Raw genomic sequence first — 21,459 nt, 5'->3', positions numbered from 1 at the left:
GAGGGTAACTAGCTTGATGTGTGTACACTAGGGATGTTACATTTCAGTTAATCAGCTAATGGAGTAGTTGATGGAACTTCCATTGACTACTTGATTAGTCGATAAGGGGAGGCGCTCCCTATACCAGCTGCAGGCGGCTCTTAGTATACTTAAAAGGTTGAGGCGTAGCAGGGAACCCGGGGCGAACGGGAACTCAAGCATTCCCCACTCACGTGGCGTCCCCACTGCTGCACCTCTGCTTTTTAAATGTAGTAAGAGCCCCCTTACTACATTTAAAAGGCAGAGGCACAGCTGTTGGGACCCAGTGCAAGCTTCAGTCCCCACTTGCGCTGTTTCTCCCATTGCACCTCTGCCCCCCCCACCATCCCCTGTGGAGGTGGTGCTGGGGGGGAACCAACTTTTAAGCTGGTTCCCCCCAGTACAGCTCCTGTTCTCCCCCTTGCTGCCTCTGATACAGAGGCAGCAAGGGTGGGGGGGGGGGGGAGCAAATTGTTGACTAATGACTTGACTACCCAATAAGCCTAGCTTTATCAAGTAGTTGACTAGTTGCTTTCATCCCTAGTGTATACCAAGACAAAACCAGGCTCTTACACTCAAATTCTGGACAGCAATATATTTCAGTTGTAAATTGCTCAAGTTTTCTCCTGTATTTCTTTCCCCCCTCCTGCCCATTTACTGTTTGTTACATAGTATCCTCTTTGTAGCTTCTCTTTTTCTCCTCCCTTGCTAAATTGTGGGGCTAAGCTGATTAGGAAATGGACTTCCTCCCCCAAAAGACCCAAGGAACTGTATTTACTGCTGCTTAAATTCCTCCAGGCTGATTGTAATCTAGCTAGGGATGTAAGAGTATAGCCATGTGAACGGGTAACTGCTACATGGCTACACAAGGCTCAGGGTCTGGCTCCTGGGCGCACCAGCTTCCGTGCTCCTGGGGAACTGCCTGCAGCCCTCCGCTGCTGCCTCTGTATCAGAAGGGACCAAAAAGCACAATCTCAATAAAGGCCCAGTCTAGTAACACAAGAGCTTATAATGATGATGGTGGTGGCCTGAACTGTCATTCTCTCTGTGTCTGAATGCAGCAATTACAGTAATTGGAGATAGACCCCAGCCACATGCAGATGTACGCTCTCCTGGAGCCTTGGGTGATTCTAATCTAGGGTTTTGGTTTGAACCCATCTATAAGACTGCCAGCCTAATCATGGCACATTTTTAACACAAACTTTTTGGGCCTTTATGGAAGGGTGGGTGGCTTCTCTATGGATTTTTTTTTTCAGTAATGCAGTTAAATGCTGATAGGCACTATGATGAATACTGATATCATCCGAGTAACACCAATTTACAGCAGTGTGTGATTTAACCCTCTTGCTACGTAGGCATGATGCTTGCCATAGGGTCAAAATGTTTAATAAGTTGCCATTGCATGTCTTGAGTTTTATATTTTAATAATAGTCAGGCATACAAAAATAGTAAAAGCAATGATGTAATAACTCATTGTAGTAACAGACACCTCTGTCCCTTTGTTTTCCATTCAAGCTGGCCTTTACCGGAGTTTGACCCAAGTCAGATCCGACTGATTGTGTACCAAGACTGTGAAAGAAGAGGGCGAAATGTCTTATTTGACTCCAGCTCTAAAAGAAGAACTGAGGACATATCAGTGTCGGTGAGCATTGCTAATCATATAATTGAAACTTGGTTACAGTAGATTGTATATTTTTTCAAAGTAGCACAAGATTAATATGTAAAACACCTTGTATTTTTGTTCACGTTTCAAATGTCCAGATCCATGTTGCCCAATATTTATTGTCAGAGCTCGACAAATAATGCAATCTACTTGCTCGTGACGAGTAGATTGCAACCTGGAAGAGCTGAGTTTGGGCGATCTGTGCATGCGCAGATCGCCGGACAGCGCTGCTGGCGAACAGGACTCGCCGTGGTTTGGCGAGCCCTGCTTATTGTGTTGCAAAGTATTCGAGAGTCAGTGATTCTCTCCAACAGTGTTATTTTTATTTCTGGACTTTTCTTTCAAAACCATGCAGTGCCATGTATGGGTGATGGAGAGGCAGTAGAAGATTTCAACTTCTAATCATTGTACCAGCTGTTTGGCAGAAAGTCACTTGAAAACTTTGACTTTTTGTTTTTTTCTTTTGTCAGCGAATTAACTGCTGTTTATTGATTGGTGAATTTGCAATGTAATTGCTGGAGCAGAATGAATGAGGGTGTTCTTTGGGTAGGCACAGGAAAGCAAGTTCTAGGCTAGTATTGCCAATAGGGATGTAAGCAACTAGCTGACTAGCCAATAAGCAAAAGCTTATCAGATAGTCGACACACTAGTCGACGAGTTGCTTCCCCCCCACTTGCTGCCTCTATCAGAGAGAGGCAGTGGGGGGGGGGGAAGAGTAAGGTGCAGGTACTGGGGGGAGCCATCTTAAAAGCTGGTTGCCCCCTGCTCCAACTCCGTTGGACTGGGCGAGGCACAGCAAGGGCATTTCAATCTTTGAAATGTACAAGAGTCCCCACTGAGGCTCTTTTACATTTCAAAGTGGAAGCACTGCATGGAGTCTGAGCTGGAGGCGGGGACAGACTCAGAGGCTCCATGTGGCATTTCAGCCCTACTGAGGCTCTTGTACATTTCAAAGACGGGATGCTGCGCAGCACTTCTGCCTTTGAAATGTAGCAACAGCCAAGCGGGCTCTTGCTACGTTTCAAAGTGGAAGCGCCCTTATCGATTAATCAAATAGTCAATGGAAATTCCATCGACTATTCTATTATTTGATTAATCTAATTTTAACATCCCTAATTGCCAATGACTGTCTGTGTGATCTTGGGAAAATCATTTATTGGCTCTGAACCTCATTTTCTCCATATGTAAAATGCCTGCAAGCCCATTAAGAGCTTCAAATAGAAATTGTTTCTATTTGAAAATTCTCTGAGTGCAAATGGGTGGCCATCGTTAGTTTTTCATTAGGATTTTGCATATGACTAAGTACTGATAAGTAAGGCAGTTCAGCCCATTAGCACAAAACCCCTGTCTTCACTTCAGGTTTGAAGATGGTTGCACTTAATGAACCCTGCTGTTTCTCACCTGGGTTCTGATTGCCTGCTTCCTCCAAATACCTCACTCTAACTCTGGACAGTAATTTGTGTGACTTGGGGCATGAACTCTCATGACTTCCATAGTTGAATATATCAGTTTTATTTTAGGTGTTACATTCTCAGCACAAACTTAATTGCAGTAACAGTAGCAAGTGTCACTGCAAAACAGAGCAATTTAAATGTCACCTTGCTCTGAAAAACTAATTTGTTAATATAGTTTTATTAATCCAAAAGCATATGACCAAATATATATTGGATCTGCATGTGTTATGCTAATTAAGCGAGGCTTTGTGGCAGTCCATATTAGGGACCTATTTGTCCTTTTCCTGTTGATTTACTGGACTACTCAAAATAGATCTAAAAAGTGTCTGTATTTACACAGTCAATTTTCCATTGCTTTATTACTGATACATAGTTCAGCGTGATGGCTTGGTAGCTACAGAGATCGATTAAAAAATAGCCCTGTTTCTCTAGGGTGATGATAATCTGAAATTGCGCCACCACAATCTCTTCTTTTTATGCCATTTCTTCACAGGAAAAGAATTAGACGATAAGGATGGAGGGGGAAAAATTGTTCTCTGGCTGCAAATTTGGAATGCCCAGTGCTAGCCACTAGTGACTTCATTTATTTTATTGTTGGTCACTTTCTTGGTATTTGAAAGGGAGTTTATGATGATACAGTTCCTACATTCCCCAGCTTACTGTCTGTCTTTAATGAAATTATTTTGATACTGTCATCTCATGCAATCTTTTGTCTTTCAAGAGCATTTTGCAGGTAAATATTAGGGATGTGAATGGTTAATCCTTAACTGGTAAGATTAGTTAAGTAGAATAGTTGAGTAGCCAATAAGAATTCATATGGTTACTCAACTATTCAATTACCCGCTAGCTAACATCCCTACTCCCGAGCGCAGCAAGCTACAGGGCTGCAAAGCACCAGTGTGAACCAGGCTACAGTGCTGGGAGCAGCACTCCAAAGCACAGTTAGTTACTCCCCTGGTGGAGGTAGTTTACCTAGAGCACTGGGACAGCGAGCTCTCCCAGCATTACTACCCTGACCACACGGTCATTTTCAAGCGCTGCCAGGGCTGAGCTGTTCTTTGAGAAGTGTTGAGAAAGCCTCAGTTAACTTGAATAGGAGCAGCTGGGCCAGTGCTGAGTGCTTTTTACATCTTCCCCTGACTGTATTTACAAATGCCCAGAGGTATTAATCGCATTAGGAAACACAGGAAAAAAGCCACAGGATGGTGCCTTTGGAAAAGCAAGTTACTAGATATTCTTTCATGGTGGAGAGTGCCCACCGCGCAAAAATGTCTTACTGCAAAAGGGCAAGAGTGCCTTGCAATGTGCTTAGAGCCAAGATCTAACTTTATATATGCAGGGAGTGGCCTCATTAAAATCAAAATAAATGGGGGAGAAAAATAAAACCAATACAATTCTTTGACAATGTCCAATATGCCCTAACAACAACAATACAAGTTTGTGCTGAACAAGCAACAAGTTGAGTTCAAGGTGGTTGTGCATATTTTACCAAGGTATAAAATCCTATTTAATTAGTTAACAGGTTAAACATTATGTTTAACCGGTTAACTGATTAAATGTGGAAGGGTGGGCTGGAGCATCCATGCCCGCAATGTGCTGGGACGCTGAGGAGGGGAGAGGAGGGGATGCTGCTTTAGCCAGGTTGTAGCAATCCCAGGTCCTGCCTTCTCCAGCCCTAGCTGGTTAACCATAACCGATAAGCATCACTCAGCAAAGGGTGATGCTTACCAGTTAAGGATTAACCATTCACATCCCTAATATTTACCTACAAAATGCTCTTGAAAGACAAAAGATTGCATGAGATGACAGTATCAAAATAATTTCATTAAAGACAGACAGTAAGCTGGGGAATGTAGGAACTGTATCATCATAAACTCCCTTTCAAATACCAAGAAAGTGACCAACAATAAAATAAATGAAGTCACTATTGGCTACTCAACTATTCTACAGAAGCCAGTGCACTCCAGTCCTACTCCCAGAGAGCCCCCTGCCACCTTGCGCTGCTGCCTCGCTTCGGGGCCCAGCACCGAAGGGGGGATCCCAGGCAGCAGCATGGGGTCCCAGGAGGGAGCTGGTCCAGAAGGGGAACCAGTTTAAAAAGCAGCTCCCCATGTAGAATGGCTGCCTGCTGCTCCCCGCAGACAGAGGCTGCTATGGGAGGGCGGTTGGAGGTGGGTAGGCTGCCACGAAGTAGCCTCTGTCTGCAGCACTTTGGGCTGGCCATGGACTGAAGCTGCTCTGGCAGCAGCCGCTGTCTGTGCAGGAGCTTGAGCTTCTCGCGGACAGAATCTACTCCGCAGGGAGAGGGCAGGTGGCACAACGGAGCCAGTGCTGGGGAGAGGGGGCTCCCCCCAGCATCAGCTCCTGCTTGACTCCCCCCTGTTCCCCGCTGCTGCCTCTGATACAGAGGCAGCAAGCGGGGAGAAATGTGTAGTTGACAAGATTAAGCCTAGGCTTATTGGTTAATCATATAGTCGACTACATGTTAACATTCCTACTCGGGAGAGAGGGATGTTTTTTCACACCCCTGAGCCTGTGGCAATATAGATTTAGCCTAAGTTAAGCTATTATTGAGTGATTTTTTTTTTGAAAACTCCACCTTCAAGCAGCATCTTATCATAGAATGCTCCTTTTTAATATTCAGCTAGCTGTGTAAAAATTGTATATTCCTGGTTTCCTGTTGTGTGAATATGAATTGTAATACAACTGAATGACAATTTAGTAGTAGTGTACTTGCAGCAATCCAAGTACTCAATGTCTTTTTTCGATGCATAATCCCTTGCATATATTAGAATTGCATCTGATGAACCAAAGGTGAATGTATTTCGGTCATCTTAAATCCTATTAAGGGATATTATGGTTATGAAATTTAAAGCACACCTCTTGCCTATTTTTCCAGAGGGGCACATGTTCCAAGCAGAAACATTTGGTGTAAATCAGCTAGTTGAATGGGTACTTGGCTTGAAATCTTGGATAGGTGAAGAATTTAAAAGTTGACCCAGATGTTCCTAAATTGTCCAGCAAAGCAGAATCTACCTTCAGTGGGGTTTATTCTAACATTACTAGACATTCTAGTAACATTTGTATGTGTGTGGGGGGAGATTTTTATACAGCAGAAAGAATGTCTGATGAAATCCTTAAATAATTCTCTTTTTTGCCTCTTTGCCTTCTGATAATCCAAAAAGCCAAGTAAATGAGATTTTGGAATGCTTACAGCAGAGTTACAGTGAAGGCTAATGGGTGATAACCTTCCATCTGAGGGACCATATGATTGCCTCTATAGCAGGGGTGTCCAAACTTTTTTCAAAGAGGGCCAGATTTGAAGAAGTGAACATGCGTGAGGGCCGTCCCCGCACTCTCAGCCCCAAGGTGGAGGGCCCGCGGGGTCGGAGGCGGGCGGAGAGCGCAGGACACGCCGGCCTCACGGCGGCCCGGGGGGGCAGGGCGAACCCGCAGCCGAGCGGGGCTGCGGACATGCCCTACAGGGCAGGCTCTAGGACCGCGGAGGCCATGGGCGGTGGCGGCGGCGTGGCCGGAAGCGGCGCGCTGGGCGCGCCAGTTCAAAAGAGCGCCGGGGAGCCAGGAGAGGGGGAGGAAGCGGGGGCTGTATTAAACCGGAACACGGGCCGCAATTGGCCCGCGGGCCGGACTTTGGACATGCCTGCTCTATAGTTAAAGATTTGAGGGGAGGAAATATGTAAATGTATGTTAAAATTTGTGCTAGACTGAGGAATTAGTTAATTGCAGAGATGTGCCTTTGCCATCAATGTAATTCTGAGGTCTGCGTAATGGTCTGCTATCACTGCACAATGCAAAAATCTGTTGTTCCTGGCGTTACAGGATTGAGGACAATTAAGACTGTTGAAAGAAACAAAAGGACATACAAAGAAAGGGACAAATATATGCTCTCCCTAATAACTAACTCTGTGTATGTTATTACTTTGGGATCATAGTGTGATGGCTGGCCATGGTGAAAATTCCCTGTAGTTCAATTTGAAGGACAAGTTGTTACTTTTTCTGGGTCTGATTGGGTCCAACGTCACAGCAAAAAAATACCTGTAGCCATGGGTCTCAACGCCCAGATCAACTGACTGGGGCTCATGCTGCAAAGGTAAAAATAGCCATTGAGATGTTAACTCTCTGGCTGGGATCTGAAACCTGGCAAAGGAGGGGATTTTTGGAAGCGGAGCCCCCACCTGAGCTGGAATGTCGACACTGCAATTTTTATTCCTGCAGCACAAGCCCGAGTCTGATCCAGGCTCCAAGACTCACTGCTGCTGGTTTTATGCTGGGTAGACATCATCCCCCTTGAGGGTTAAAATTGTTTGATTAGGTTGCAAAAGAGGCCTTGTGGCAAGGGCTGCAAGTTGCAGGAACTTGAGAATGTTGGCCGAGCTGCGTGCCAGGCATTGTCACTTAGATGTGAGATCCATGTTAGACAGCTGTGAGTCTTGGGCACTTGGCAAATAGGACAGGGCAAAGTGACTTCCTTTTGTGTATCCTGTGCCTTTTTTTGGTAGTTGGTTCAGCAGGTTCTTTCCCAACTTTATTCCCCTACTGATTAGTCTGCCTTCTGTATCCAGGGGTCTTACACAGTTCTTAGGCACGGTACCAGAATTAGTTGGTGTCAATTCTCCTTCCCCGGAGCAGCAGAATATTCATCAAGGCTTCTTCCACTTTGGTTTTGCCAGTATCTCAGGAGAAAGAGACTGCACTTGTCAGCATTGTGGCATCAGATCACGAGAAGATGTATCAGAACAGGAATCATTTGCATACTGAGTACATGAGGGCAGTGTGTAATGGAAAGAGCAGACTTTACCAATGCTGTATCCAAATAGTCATATACAACACCTACATCTTTCCGATGTTATCAGTCAGTAAGATGTTGGAAACAGCCACAGTGCTCCTCCCTGGCTGCTTTGCAAGTCTGATCTACTTGCCTTCATAGAGATCTCAGTGTTTGTATCTCATACAACTATGAGACTTGTTTGTAATGGCAGCTGACTAATTTGTTTTTAGGTGATCATGTTTGTCTATGATTTTGATGCCTCTTGGTAGCTGCACATCTGCACCTACTCCTTTTCCTCTCGCATCCTTTCCCTTCTTCCTGTTTCCTTCTATCTGCAAAACCCAGTCACAGAGATGAGTGAGAAATGTGCTTCCTCACTGGGTCCCAGTGAAAATCCGTTTTGCGGAAGCAGGAAGAATGCTCCTTAGAAATCCTTGAAAACCTGATATCAAACCTGGATTGAATTTGGATGCGAATATGCAATGGAAAGACAGATTTTCACCCCTATTTTAAGGTACAGGTTGAACCTCTGTAGTCCAGCACTCTCTGGTCTGGCAACATCTGGGGTCCGGCATGATTTTATTTAGCCAGATGTCCACTTTTCATGGGTGTGGCCAAGTTTCCCGCATTCCCATAAAGATTGCTTACAGTACCCAGTCCTGGTGCTCAGTGTTCTGTGGTGTTATTTAGCTCTAATTTACCCCTAAATGTCTTGTAAGACCCCAGCAAGCAGTGGAAGTGTTATTAATGCTGCTAGACAATATTGACTTCCCATGGTTCAGCAAATTTTTTGGTTCGGCACTGGTCAGGTCCTGAGTGTGCTGAACTAGAGAGGTTCCACCTGTATAAGCATAAGAAAGCAGAACCAGAGCTGAACCCTCAGTCTTTCCTCTGAATTTTTTGATGTTTGAATTGAGTGCTTGACTTCCCAACCTTGACACTGCATTGCATTGGCCATTTGCCAGCACCACACAGTTCTGTACTCTGCTTTGTTGTTGTTAATTAATTATATATCACTGTAAATGTGTATGATATGTAAAAACAAGCAGCAACAAAGGTGTCTGCCCTAAGTACTTACAATCAAATGTGACAAGGACACAACATAAAGGATGCCATAAAGTAGTGGTGAGGTCGGAGGTCAGAGTACACACTAGAGGAGAATCCTTCATCAGTGCTTGGCCCAGAGAGCAGAGTGCATGTGCTTTGCCTATATGTTTTATTAGTTACATTTTTGCATCATGTTGTCCTTTTGTTCGTGGCCCAAATGTTAGTGGGGGGAAGGGCATTTTCAAAAAGGGATTTGATTGGAGATGGTTGCTGACAGGTACATGAGAAGTGGGAGAATTACATAAGTGCAAGGGGAAATTTGCAAAGATACGTGGAGTCAGAAGGCTAAAGAATGATGACAAAGGAAACAAGGCGGAAGAGTTGGAAGGACTGAAGGAAAAGGTAGCAACAGGAGCCCGAACTAAGCAGAACCCTGACTGTGGGTCAGAGTTATGAGCTCAACACAGAAGGTAGAGGGGAACCAGAGACAAAACTTGAAGAGGGAGGTGACAGACACTGGGCATGGAAAGAGAGATTTAGCAGCAGGTGAGCATCAAGGAGAGGCCTAAGTAAAGAAGGCTGCAGTAGGCCAGGTGAAAAGGAACCAAAGAATTTGGCAACTGTGATGGAAATGAAAGGGTGGATCTTAAAGATGCTATAGAGGAGCAAGAGGTAATAACAGGTGGCTAGGCAGTGGGGAGGAGTAAACGAGAGCCTAATGTGAAACTAGCATTAGGGGTTTGGATTATGGAGAACAGTGGAGTTTATCACAGTTTCAGGGCACATCTGTATTCCCCCCTCTCTCTCACCAGCACACCCATTCTGCAATCCGCTTAAGGAATGCCCAGTCAGATACCAGACTCCCAGCCATCCCTGGGCTTTCGGTAGGGATCCAAGCCACCCCCTTCTGACTGGTGCCATACACTGAGATATTCCCAGCAAGTTAGTCCACCTAAAGGCCAGTGCCTGCATTTTGCTTTCTTTCCATGATCAGTGTTTTGCCAGGCATTGCTTGTAATCACACAGTTCTTTCTAAGCAACGTATATATATTGTTAGGATAAAAGCATCACAGAAGAAAAATATGCACACAAGATAGGTCCCTACATGCCTACTAATATATGTACCAGAAATCGCTCATTAATGTTATGGGGCCCTGGTAGATCAATGCCCATCCAGCCCCTCCTTTCAGGGTTAGGGTTCCCTAGCACTAATGATCATGTCTGATGAATCTAAGGGAAGACCCTGTGCTTGTTTATACTCAGCCTTTATATAGCCCACTTTTTCTCATTGTCTTTGGTCTCTGGGAAACCCAGTTGGAACACATACATGCACACCGCCCCTGGGGTGGAACCTCTCTGGGGTTGTTTATAGTTTCAGTGATGTGTGTTAGTCACCCCGCCACTGTTTTTAGTACCTGGAGGAGCTAATCACATTCATCCCTAAACCATTCATACATTTAAATTCAGTGATCCCCAAAGATACCTCATGGAGTTGCGTTATCTGCCACAGAGTTACTCACAGAGCTGGCAAGAGGAAGAGGGCTTGGGGAGCAGCAGCTGAGTTTCATTTCTACCGTGCTGCATAGGCCGCTGTTTCTGATGCAGTAACTCTTAACCAAATGATAGTGCAGTGCGCACGTGGTCTCATTTGGAATCTCTGACTCCAGCACTGGATAAAACATATAAAAGCAGCCCATAATGTTAACCACACCAGGATTACCCACTCATTTGATTATGCTGAAACACAGGGCAAGTGCTGGGCACTACATTGCTCAAGGGATTAGTAATAGAATATTGAGCCGTTTGGCTGGAGGTGACCTGTGAAACTGAGACGATGGTCTCAAACTGTTTCCTCGTGGACAAGTTTTCAGGGAGCAAGAGACTACTGTTACAGTTGGCATCTTCAATTTCTGTCTGCTCAAACAGCCCAGAGAATGAATCCTGCCCTCTCCACTCTCAGACTGCTGTCAGTCAAAACTGAAGGTATATTGATGGGGCAGCAAGGGGATTTTTTCCCCCTGATCACTGCTCCCACTTGACCTGTGAATGCTGAGAATAAAGCTGACAACTTTCAGGAATGCTACAGTCTCTTTGTTTAAAACAACAACAACAAAGCTCTGCATTTATTGACAATTGAAAAAATGTGCAACAATCTAGTATTCCAGGCAGATGCAAAAATTATTTTTATATGAGCAGTTGCGATTCAGGCTGATGTCCATAAACTCTGAGAGTTAATTTCACTAGATTCATTGTCCATCAGCGTGGTGGTCCCTTTCTTTCTGAGGATTAGAGTAGCCTAGAGATTGGATGGATAGTTTTCAGGCCTAGAGTTCTTTTTGGGTGGTTTGAGTTCTTTCCTCATTCCCATCACAATGGAAGGTGAGACCTCCTATGGTAGACAGGTATAAAAGGATAAAAAATGCCTGATGAATGTTCTCACTCGTATGCACACCCATCCTGTCAAACTGCTTGGCATCAGCGCTATATCCTAGGTTCCCTTGAAATGGGATTTTTCTACCCTACTCTCTAGTTTTGGTACTTCCATTGCCTGCCTAGAAAACACTTCCTGCATCTTCTGAGAGTCTGACTTTTGGAATCATACAGCATTCCAGAGCCTTCTCCCTGGGGTCCTCCCCCCAAATACCTAACTTCTATTGGAACTCTCCTTTGGGAATTGGTGTGGCATTTTATCCAAGTGGGGATCAATAGCTCAGAGATCAGTCCCTATACATGCAGGGGAAGACATCTTTCCTCTACACCTATGGTACATTTACTCTCATCTAGCCATGTGCGTTTGCAAAATATTCATCCCATTGATTCTGGCTTCCCATAACCTTAAAGATTCATTTATTTTCATTTGACTCTTGTCCTGTGTAACTCGTGGTGTTCGGGGAAGAAGCAGAAGTGCTGCTTGTGCCTTGCCCGTACAATAAAGAGTTTGTGCTCCCAGTGAGAAACCCATGAAAATGCCATCAAGAGGTTTAGAAGGACCAAACATTGCTAGTGCAGGTTGGGGAAGATGACTGAGGAAACAGCCTGCTGCAGATGTATCTGATAGAAGTTCAGAAGCAAGTCTACTGGAGAGCTGCTTCATAGCATGTCTTCAGTGCGTTCCCATCTGCAGCCGAGACTGTCAGCAACAGTAACGTATGCATAAGAACTCTGGCCTGAGGATGCAAAGACCCCTTTCCACAGCTTTCCTTTCTGGCAGCTATGTGCATGGCAGAGAATTGCCAGTACTGTAGCATTTTATCTAGAGATTCCATTTGCTGCACTATATATATTTGGGAAGAAAGAGGCTAGGTTTGAAACTTTGGTTGGTGCAGCTTATTTAATGCTATAGTTATCTCTTTATTTGGGGAAATATGACGTGAAAATACTTGAAATATTATATTGGAACACAAGTTGGCCCATTCCCTTGTTGCATAATATCTGGCAGTTTGTAGCATCTAATATTTCATTGACATTCAAATCCAGTAACTACAGAGAGGAGGAGCATTATAGATACTTGATCTCATAGTCCAGCACATGCTGGATTCTAAAATTGCCTGTCCCAAAATTTGTCACTGTTCTGCGTTTTACAGATGATTTGCTACATGTAAGCTGCTGACAGATAGTATCTCAAAGATCTTGAACATTTGACCTCTTTCACTTCGGAGGGTCCTTAGTTCATTTTGCGTTCCACTGCAAAGATCAAATGTCTGTTCTCCTCTAGTATTTAAATTATTAAACTGTAATTTCGAGATGTCTTGTTCATCAGTGGATTGGGAAAAGCTACGACTCTGAAAATGTTAATATGCTAGTAAATAGGAATGTAAAATCCCATTTTATTGGTTAACTAGTTAAATATTATGTTTAATTGGTTAACCAATTAAAGGAAGGCATAGATAGGGGGAGTAAGGCCCCTGTATGCGGGGTAGGCATGTAAAATCCTGTTTAATTGGCTAACCAGTTAAACATACTGTTTAATCAGTTAACAGGTTAAAGGGGGGTGAGTGGATGGACCACTCCAGCCAGCTGGAGCAGACCCACAACCTGCCGCTGGGCTGGAGGCAGGATGACTGGAACAGCCCCTGTCCACAGCGAGTCCCACCCTTCCTTTCCCCCGTCCCCGTCCCCCCTCCCCGCAGGGCTGGAACAGTCCTCTGCCCGCGGCAGTTGGGGAGGTGCTCCAACCGCCATTGGTTAATGGTTAACTGGAACTGGTAATCAGCTAACCGGTTAACCTTTCACATTCCTACTAATCAAGAGAAATGATTAGGGTTTGCAAAATGCTCACTTTTTAGCCTCTCATTTAATGCACAGAAATTTTTTCTTTTACATAAAATGCATTTAATATACTTATAACCTGAAGTAAGCCTAGCTATTGCCAAATCTTCTTATAGGAACTTGCAACATCTGATGGAAAATATAAAGCTGAAATGTGGTTTGCCTGCAAAAGCTGCTGTAACCCTGTGGATTCAATGTGGTTTTTTATCACATGATGCCTTGCCTAGCTTGGGACATTGTTGTTTGTGTCAGAGATAAAATGCAATTCTGGTTCACGAGTTCCTACTAAAGTCATATGATTATTGTTCACATGTTCCAGCCATTGTATGCACGGTGCAAGAAATATGAGACATTAGCAAATCTACACGTTGCATGAGTTCAGCGTGCTCCTCATGAGGATTAGTGTGTCATAATGCGAGGTGGTTACTCAGAGAGGGAGCTTGTGTAAAGCACAGGCCTCAGGGTCAGGAGAATGCTTTTCCAGTCCTAGACCTGCCCCAAACTCACGAGTTTGTCAGTATGTTTTTCCTTAACCTCTTTCCCACAGGAGCAGCTTCACAAGTGACAGCACTAGTGCAAACACTAGTGCGGGTAACATGATGGAAAAATGTCAGTGAGTGTGTGTGCCCTGTTTAACTTGGGGACAGATTATAGCAATCTGGTAGCCTACATGCACTATGACACATGGGGCTGCACACCCCATTTGCATTGGCCTCTACCTTGCCCAGGGAGGGAGGGGCAGAAACATGATGCTCCTTTCTCCCTCTGCCTCTCCACCACCACCGCTGCTGAAGCAGCAGGGGTCCATCTTTTCCCTGCACTGGACCAGTGGAAGTGGCAGAGATCTAGTACTTATCCTGGCAGCTGACATTATCAGCTTGGAGGAATGGGCGGAGTCCCCTTGCACTTTTCTCCTTTTGCCAGCTGACGCATGCACCGAGCATCTTGCTGGGGTGGAATCGGAGGGATGCCCAAAGCAGGGGTTGGGCATTCAAGTCCCATTGAGATGTCTAGGACAATTTGCACCTCTTAGAACCATTGTTTCTGGCCCTTTGCAGACTTTGCAACAGTTACACTTGGGTTGCATTTCCAGGCTTTTCTTCCTTGTCAGTAGGGTTAAAAACCTGAATTTGCCTGTACAAAGTGCAGTGCCGATCACGGGACTATATGAATACTTAGTATGTATGTAAGGCAGGGAGAAAGCAGGTGAAATCTGTTGTTCCTTGTCTTGTATTCACCCCTTTTCATGCCATCCATTCTCTGACTCCCCATAATTCATTCTTTGTAAAACTTCAAAGCAGTTTGGCTGCCTGCAATTTCTTAAGGCAATGAACAGGGATGGTTATGTAAGTAAAGTAGGCCAGCCTCCTTCCCCATAGCCAGTCTGTAGAAGAAGTAAATCCTCGCTCTGGGAATACAAGGCCAGATCGTTCCGGTGCCATTCAGCAATGTTGCTGATGATGTGAGCTGGTCTGTGACAAGCTTGTGGTCTGTGTTTCAGAAACTCTGTAGCGATGCTCAGGTGAGAGTCTTTGGGAAATGTTGCCACCTGAAGCCTGGAGGAGACAGCTCCTCTTCATTGGACAGCTCCATCAATTCATCCTCCTCCTCGTCTGACACGAAAGAACAGTGCCCAAAATATCAGGTGAGAATTCTTTAACGTGACTTCAATCTTACCAAATTTTGCAGCAGATGTATCAAAGGTTTTAAAAGGCTTACAATGAGAGACAGCCAAGGGCAGGAGTTTTTCTTTAAGGTTTAGGTTAAGGTTCAATTGTGAATTGAGACTAGGTATGTTAACAGTTAACTGGTTAGCCAGTTATCTGGTAAGCACCTTAAGGGAGTGATGCTTACCGGGTAATGGTTAACCAGTGTGTGGGGGCACCCCCCTCACCAGACCCCTGCACAGGGCCGGAAGTGGCATCCCCAGACAGAAATGACCTCAGAAGCAGCAGCAGCTCTGCTGACCCTGCACAGGACTGCTGCTTCTGACCCTGCACGGGCTAGGAACCCAGTAGACCATGCCGGGCTGCAAGCAATTGGGTTGGAGAAGCCCCTACCCCTGTTTAATCAGTTAACTGGCTCAACTTAACATTCACCCATTTAACTAATTAAATGTGATTTTACATCCCAAATTGAAACCAGGATTTGGGGTTCAAGGGCACTAAAACATGGTAAACTGTTCTCTCAAGAGTGTGAGAGTTCTGCTGTTTTGTGTCATATTTGATTGAATGAGGCTAGACATTAAGCCCCTTCCATGGAATGAAACTTTGGACTAAAGCCATAATGGTAGGTTAACACATTTTGTCCCTTAGAGTATTTGAACATAGGGCTACCAGGTGTCCAGTTTTTGCCCAGACAGTCCATTATTTCTAGCCCCCGTCTGGTTAAAAAAAACAGAAAATACCGGACATGTAAAATGGACGGAAGGCTGGTGGAGACATTCTTAAAGGTGCTCCCAGTTTTTTTGTTTGGTTGGCTGGTTGGTTGGTTGGGTTTTTTTGGTCAACAAGTTTGGTCTCCCTTTTTTTTTTTTTTTTTTTGCTCAACCAAGTTTTTTTCCGGCCATGTTCGGGATTTTTGGTGAAAGCATCTGTCAAGTCTATTTGAACTTGCATTGATAGATAGTATGGGCCCTTCTCTAGTGATGGACCCTAAGCTTCATGGTACATTTAAATATTCTGAATTAAAAATATATTTGTTGGGGTTGGTCCTGCTTTGAGCAGGCAGTTGGACTCAACCTCCTGAGGTCTCTTCCAGCCCTGGTATTCTATGATTCTGTGATTTAAAGTCAAATGTTCTATGTCGGGGAAACTTTTTTTAAAAAGTAATGTGTGTCAAAATATAGCGGCCTGTAGATTAAGACTATGTATAACTTGAGTTAAACTTTACAAAAGAGTCAAGGTTTTTGATACAAGAGTAGCCAGAGTCATCTGACTTGGATATATTTCTGTCATCTCAGCTTCCACGGATCACAAGCATTTTATATTAAGCCATTCTAAAATAGAACTGAGCCTTTACACTCTTTGTAATGAATTAATTGCATGTTTGAGGGACACAGCCCCTTACACAACCTATTTTGAGGTACAGTACTACTGATGTCTTAACCTACCAGAGATATAAATGAACAAACTTTCTGCGCTTATTTATCCAACATCACATTAGCTGTTGCTATATTTGACCAGAAATGTGTTCCCTTTGTCTTATCTTACACATACCGCTCCTCTCAATAGTTTCAATAAGGTGACTGAAGTCCTGTTTGCCCTTTTACCTTTCCTCGGAAGGACATTTTGTCTGGTTTTGAAAGGAAAAGCTATTCCATTTCTTTTGATGTACTTCCACAACATCCTGTGTAACCAAAATAACATTATGCTCCCCAATGTCTAGACCTACAGCTACTTATTCTCTTGTCAATTGGGCAGGCTATGTACAGACACCGATTAGCATTATCTGGAGAATAAAGGTGTTTATATTGCAACCTTTGCAATTGCAAAGTGGAAGCCACAATAACTTAATGCTAATATAACATTTTTTAATACTTTTATTCAAATATATGTGACCATGATGTGGGTGATTTAACTTGTTTTTCGTTCTAAGGAGGATGAAATACAGTGCTTTGTCCCAGGTTGCTGTGTGGTATTTTAATTATGTCCCCTCTAAAGCCCTCTCAAATGTCACTAGAATACATTAAGATGTACCTAAATAAGATCTGAAACAGCTAATGGTTACTTGCAGATGACTTCCCAGAGTACGATGCACTTGTACCTGGTAGTGTTTGCAAGTTCTTGCCCTAGTATTTTTGTTCTTATTCTAGTTATATGTGCAAGTAGAAATGTAAAATGCTATAAATATAGAAGCTATAAATGTGACTTCTGAATCATGCAATGTTACTGATTCTAATATGCTAATGTATAATCATAAACACTTTTTATGATCTGTTTTTGTGAGCTCATAAATTTGACCGACAGATTTGGTTTGTTTCCAAGTCATCCTTCCCTTGCAGGGAGCCCTTTTGCCATACACTCTTCAGTTATTACTCATGTGAGTTTTTTAATTTTTAAACCCCTTTTCTTGGCTGATGGCACTTCACTTTAGCCTTTGGTAACCTGTTTTCTAGAGCTTGAAGGCCCAGGTGGTTGGACAGCAGCAGAGTTTCCACAATAAATGTGGGCATCTGTAGTAATGCATGACAGAGTAATCCTCATTAGACACATATGAAGGCCAAACCAAAAGCAGGACAGCGATGCATCTCATCAGTACCTTTGGCTTCAGTGGAGCTTCTTTTCGGTCTTTCAGTAGAAAGATGAAATGCTATAATTAGGTGTGAAATGAGCGGATTTTCATTTCTCATGACGTTTCCCAGATAGGCTCAATAATTTATGTCTAAGTATTTCCCCCCCAGTTTTATTAACTTAAATTGTCACACTGTCACAAAATTAAAACCAAACAACCCTCAAATGTTTTGTACTTATTTAAAACATAACTCCTGCAACTTGTATTCGTAGATGAAAAATCATCATATTTTCCACCTAATAATTTGCAATAATAGTTATTCAGTGTTCCAGGTAAAAAGTACTTTGCTAGAGCCACGCTCATTTTTTTAAGCTTGTGGCGATATTTACTGATTACAATCTAATCTTTCTAAGACAACCTACAGTGCACCTTGCCAATTATGCAATATGAGACCAGGAGAGATGAAGATGGGAATTCATCCATGAGCCTGGTTGTAATCAGTTTTTGCCCTGACACATGAAGATTAATAGTCTCTGTAATTATATCTTCATTTTTATAGTGGCTGTTGCTATTTTTATTCATGCCCCCATCTTTTTTGGGCTCCTGGAGTGGTAGTGAGTTGCAGAAGTTAGATGGGTATTCGGTTAAAATATGATGACCTTAGTAATGGATCCTTCTTGTAAACTGCTTTGAAGATTCAAAGAGCTAAGTAGTGAAAAGTGTTATATTTTCAATGAGTTTTCTTCGAGTTTCAGAATATCTCCGTATTTTTATTTTGGTGGATAGAGCAAGTAGAAGAATCCAGTGACCTTCGTGGCAAGGGCCCCTCTTTCCCTGGCCAGAGTTTGGGCTGGCAGCTTTTCCTCTTTGCCAGGGGCTGGGCTTGCAGCTGGTTTCTGGGGTAGGAAGCCCAGCCACTCCTTCTGGAACTCCCTCCCCTGCTGTCTCTAGCTCTATAACTGTTGGTAGAGGTGGAGGTGGAGGTGGGGCTGGGGCTGGGGCTGGGGGCTCGGGCTCTCCACTACCATCTTCTAAGTGGGAGGCTTTTAAAGGCCTCCAGCAGGCCTTTGGCAAGCCTGAAGTGGAGTCAGCTGGCCTCAGTCTTCCTGGGCCAGCTCCCTGCCAGCTGCTCCTAATAGTCTTACAGCCTTCCACCTCTAATTAGCAGAGGAGTACAGATAGTTCGGAATGGCTACGTAGTTCGAACTATCCAGCCCGTGCCACGTGTAGCCGCGCGGCACGGGGTTCGCACTAGCCGGCTTTTAAAAATGGCGGCACCGGCTTTATGCTAATGAAGCCCGGGAAATTCAAATCCCGGGCTTCATTAGCAAGTTCGGTATGCATACATTACCCCGCTAGTTCGAACTAGTGGGGTAGTGTAGACATACCCTTTCTGATTTTGCCCTGGCTCACTCTGTGACATTGTAGTCACCTAAATAATCAGTCCAGCTTTTCCCAGAGAGTGCACAAACCCAGCCCTATAGATTTCAACAGGCACTGTTGTGTGCTTAGCACCTTGCAACTATCAGCGCACGTAGGATCTAATTTTAGGCAAATGTTGTTCCAAGTTCTTTGTTCCACCATCTGGAGTTGACAAATTCCGAGGATGTGGCTTGTTGTTGTTTTGCCCAGTGCCCAAGTGCAGCCGCTTGGAAGTACCTGACCTTTGGGAGTCCTTATGGCATTTAATTTAGTTAGGGTCAGGAACAGCAAGGATGGAGCCGGTGCTGGGATTCTGGAAAGTCATTGGGGTAGGGTGGAGGAACTGCCACCAGAAAAAGCACATGACTACAAAAAGTGACCTTGCTCACTCATGAATATGTTTAGAAAGACAGCACATAGATGGGGGGAAGGAGTGGCATGAGCTTTTTGTCAGCTGCAAGGGCATCTCCGGTTGATAAGCCTTGGTAACTTTTTAATTTTAGTCTGAAGATCTTTGCTTGTTGTGTGCAGGACTTTTATCTAGCATATGATGCTATATAATGACATTCCTCCTTTGTGCTTAATCAGTATCTCTTAGGGTAAACTCTCACCAGTCAAGTAACAGGAAATGCATGATTACTTGTAGCAGTATGTGTGCTTTCCTTGTACTGAAGGAGGTGATCAGCACAACAGCTATAGACAGAAGTGTGTCAAATGCAAAATATTATGCACAGGTGATTGAGTCAACCCTTAACTTGTCAAAAAGCCACTGGTCCAGTCCACCCCAAATCCATGATCTCCATAAAGCGATAGCTAGTAAACATAGCTCTTCTCACTCTTTTGATCAAATAAAAGTTAAGTTTGGTTTCTAAGGCTCTCATTTAAGAAAACAGACTTTTATTTGTATCAGTGGATGAAAAAGAATGTATTCCAGAAATAATTACTATTTTAAGATACTCAGAATTAATTGGACTTTTAATATACTTCGTTTTTTGGAATATTTACAAATATATTTTAACGTATAGAAAAACCCTTTCAGGTCCCCTGTTAGAATTGCTACTTAATTTTAAAAATCTTATTTCCTCAGTACGCGCCATATTAGGGAAACCACATTCGCCCTCTGAACGCACAGTTGCTAGAGCTTAGAAAAAAGCAGTTCCTCCAACTCCCAAATGTCACATATGTAGTAGAACCTCAGAATAACAAACAGCTTGGGAATGGAGGTTGTCTGTAACTCTGACGTGTTCGTAACTCTGAGTACAGGCGCTGATTCTGTGATTGCTTCAGCCTTGAAGCACCTACAGAGAAAAATTAATGGGTGCTCAGCACTCACCGGCAGCCAAGCTCCTCCACCTCATGGCACCTCTTCCCCTCCAGTGACCCACACTGATTCCTGTCCTTCCCTCCCAGTACCTCCTGCCCACTGCAAATACCTGTTTCACAGCACTGGGGACACTCTGGAAGGGAGAAGGAAGAAAGGGGACGTGGTGCATTCATGGGAAGAGGTGGGGTAGGGATGGGGAGGGACTTGAAGGAAAGGGATGGAATGTTGGTGGTATGGAGCAAGGGTGGGAAGAAGCAGCATGGAGCCTTAGGGAAAGGGTGAACCAGGTGTGGGAAGAGACAGGGTGGGGATTTGAGGGAAGGAGTGGAGCAGGTGCAGGAAGCGGTGAGGGTTGGGGACAATGGGTGAGGAGAGGTCGAGCACCCCCTAGCTAGAAGAGAAATTGGCACCAATGACTCTGAGGTTCTACTGTACATTGTGAATCTAATCTAAAGGCCCTTGAAGTCAATGGAAGGACCTCACATGATCTTCAGTGAGCCATGGATCAGGCCCTACGGAAGAAATCAAACAAATTTAGGGAGCCTTCACTTTGATATTTGGATTATTTGAGAAACAAGAATGAACATGCTTTGATTACTCTAAGACCCAAAGAAGATAAATAAACATTTCTACTCCTACTACATTGCAAGAACTGTTTTGTCTGTTCAGTCTTCATCTTCTGCTTAAAATGATTTTCCAAACCACGTGTTTTACAGTAAGTACAGTAAAACTCCAATAGTCCGGCATCCAATTGTACAGCACTCCCAATAGTCTGGCATCAAAATGGCAAGAGCCTAGTGAGTGAGCTTCGGCAAAAAATGAGTCACAAGGCAGCAGCGGCAGCAGCTGAACTGAGCAAAAAGGGTTAAAAAAACTAAAACTTTACAGTATACTGTATGCAGTATGTACAATAAAAAGGGTTAAAAGCACTTTATATACAGTATATACTGTATACAGTATATATATATATAACCAGTTTATAGTACCTCCTGATAGTCCGGCATATCCGATAATCCGGCACCATCTAGGTCCCAAAGGTTCTGGATTATTGGAAGTCTACTGTATGTATAAACTGGGTTGTTAGTGGTGTGATAGTCCATTGTTTCTTTATTATATTCTGTAATTGAGTCTTGATTTTTTTCCCCAGGCTTCGATAGGCATTATATCTGGTATGACTATGGTGTAGGCCTGTCAGATATTAGTTAAGTGTTTGAGATTTGTATGTGATATTAACTTTGTA

At 43.8% G+C, this 21,459-nt stretch overlaps 1 protein-coding gene across 4 annotated transcripts in view; it reads left to right on the top strand.

Moving 5' to 3' along the window:
- The window catches only part of FNIP1 (folliculin interacting protein 1), a 100,051-nt gene that overhangs the window by 39,594 nt on the left and 38,998 nt on the right, over positions 1–21,459 (top strand). For all 4 annotated transcript variants that reach the window (XR_003087990.3, XM_006116071.5, XM_006116070.5 and 1 more), the window contains exons 2-3: positions 1,534–1,660; positions 14,742–14,885. Coding sequence is in view for 3 of the 4 variants with exons in the window: in XM_006116071.5 (XP_006116133.1) it covers positions 1,534–1,660; positions 14,742–14,885 (271 nt within the window). In the remaining variant the exon portion in view is untranslated. The remainder of the gene's footprint in view (positions 1–1,533; positions 1,661–14,741; positions 14,886–21,459) is intronic.

The sequence above is a fragment of the Pelodiscus sinensis genome, chromosome 16 (genome assembly GCF_052426305.1).
Source record: "Pelodiscus sinensis isolate ZL-2025 chromosome 16, ASM5242630v1, whole genome shotgun sequence".
NCBI lineage: Eukaryota > Metazoa > Chordata > Testudines > Trionychidae > Pelodiscus > Pelodiscus sinensis.
The sequence above is the reverse complement of the archived record's forward strand: the minus strand, read 5'-3'. Positions and strand labels throughout refer to the sequence as shown.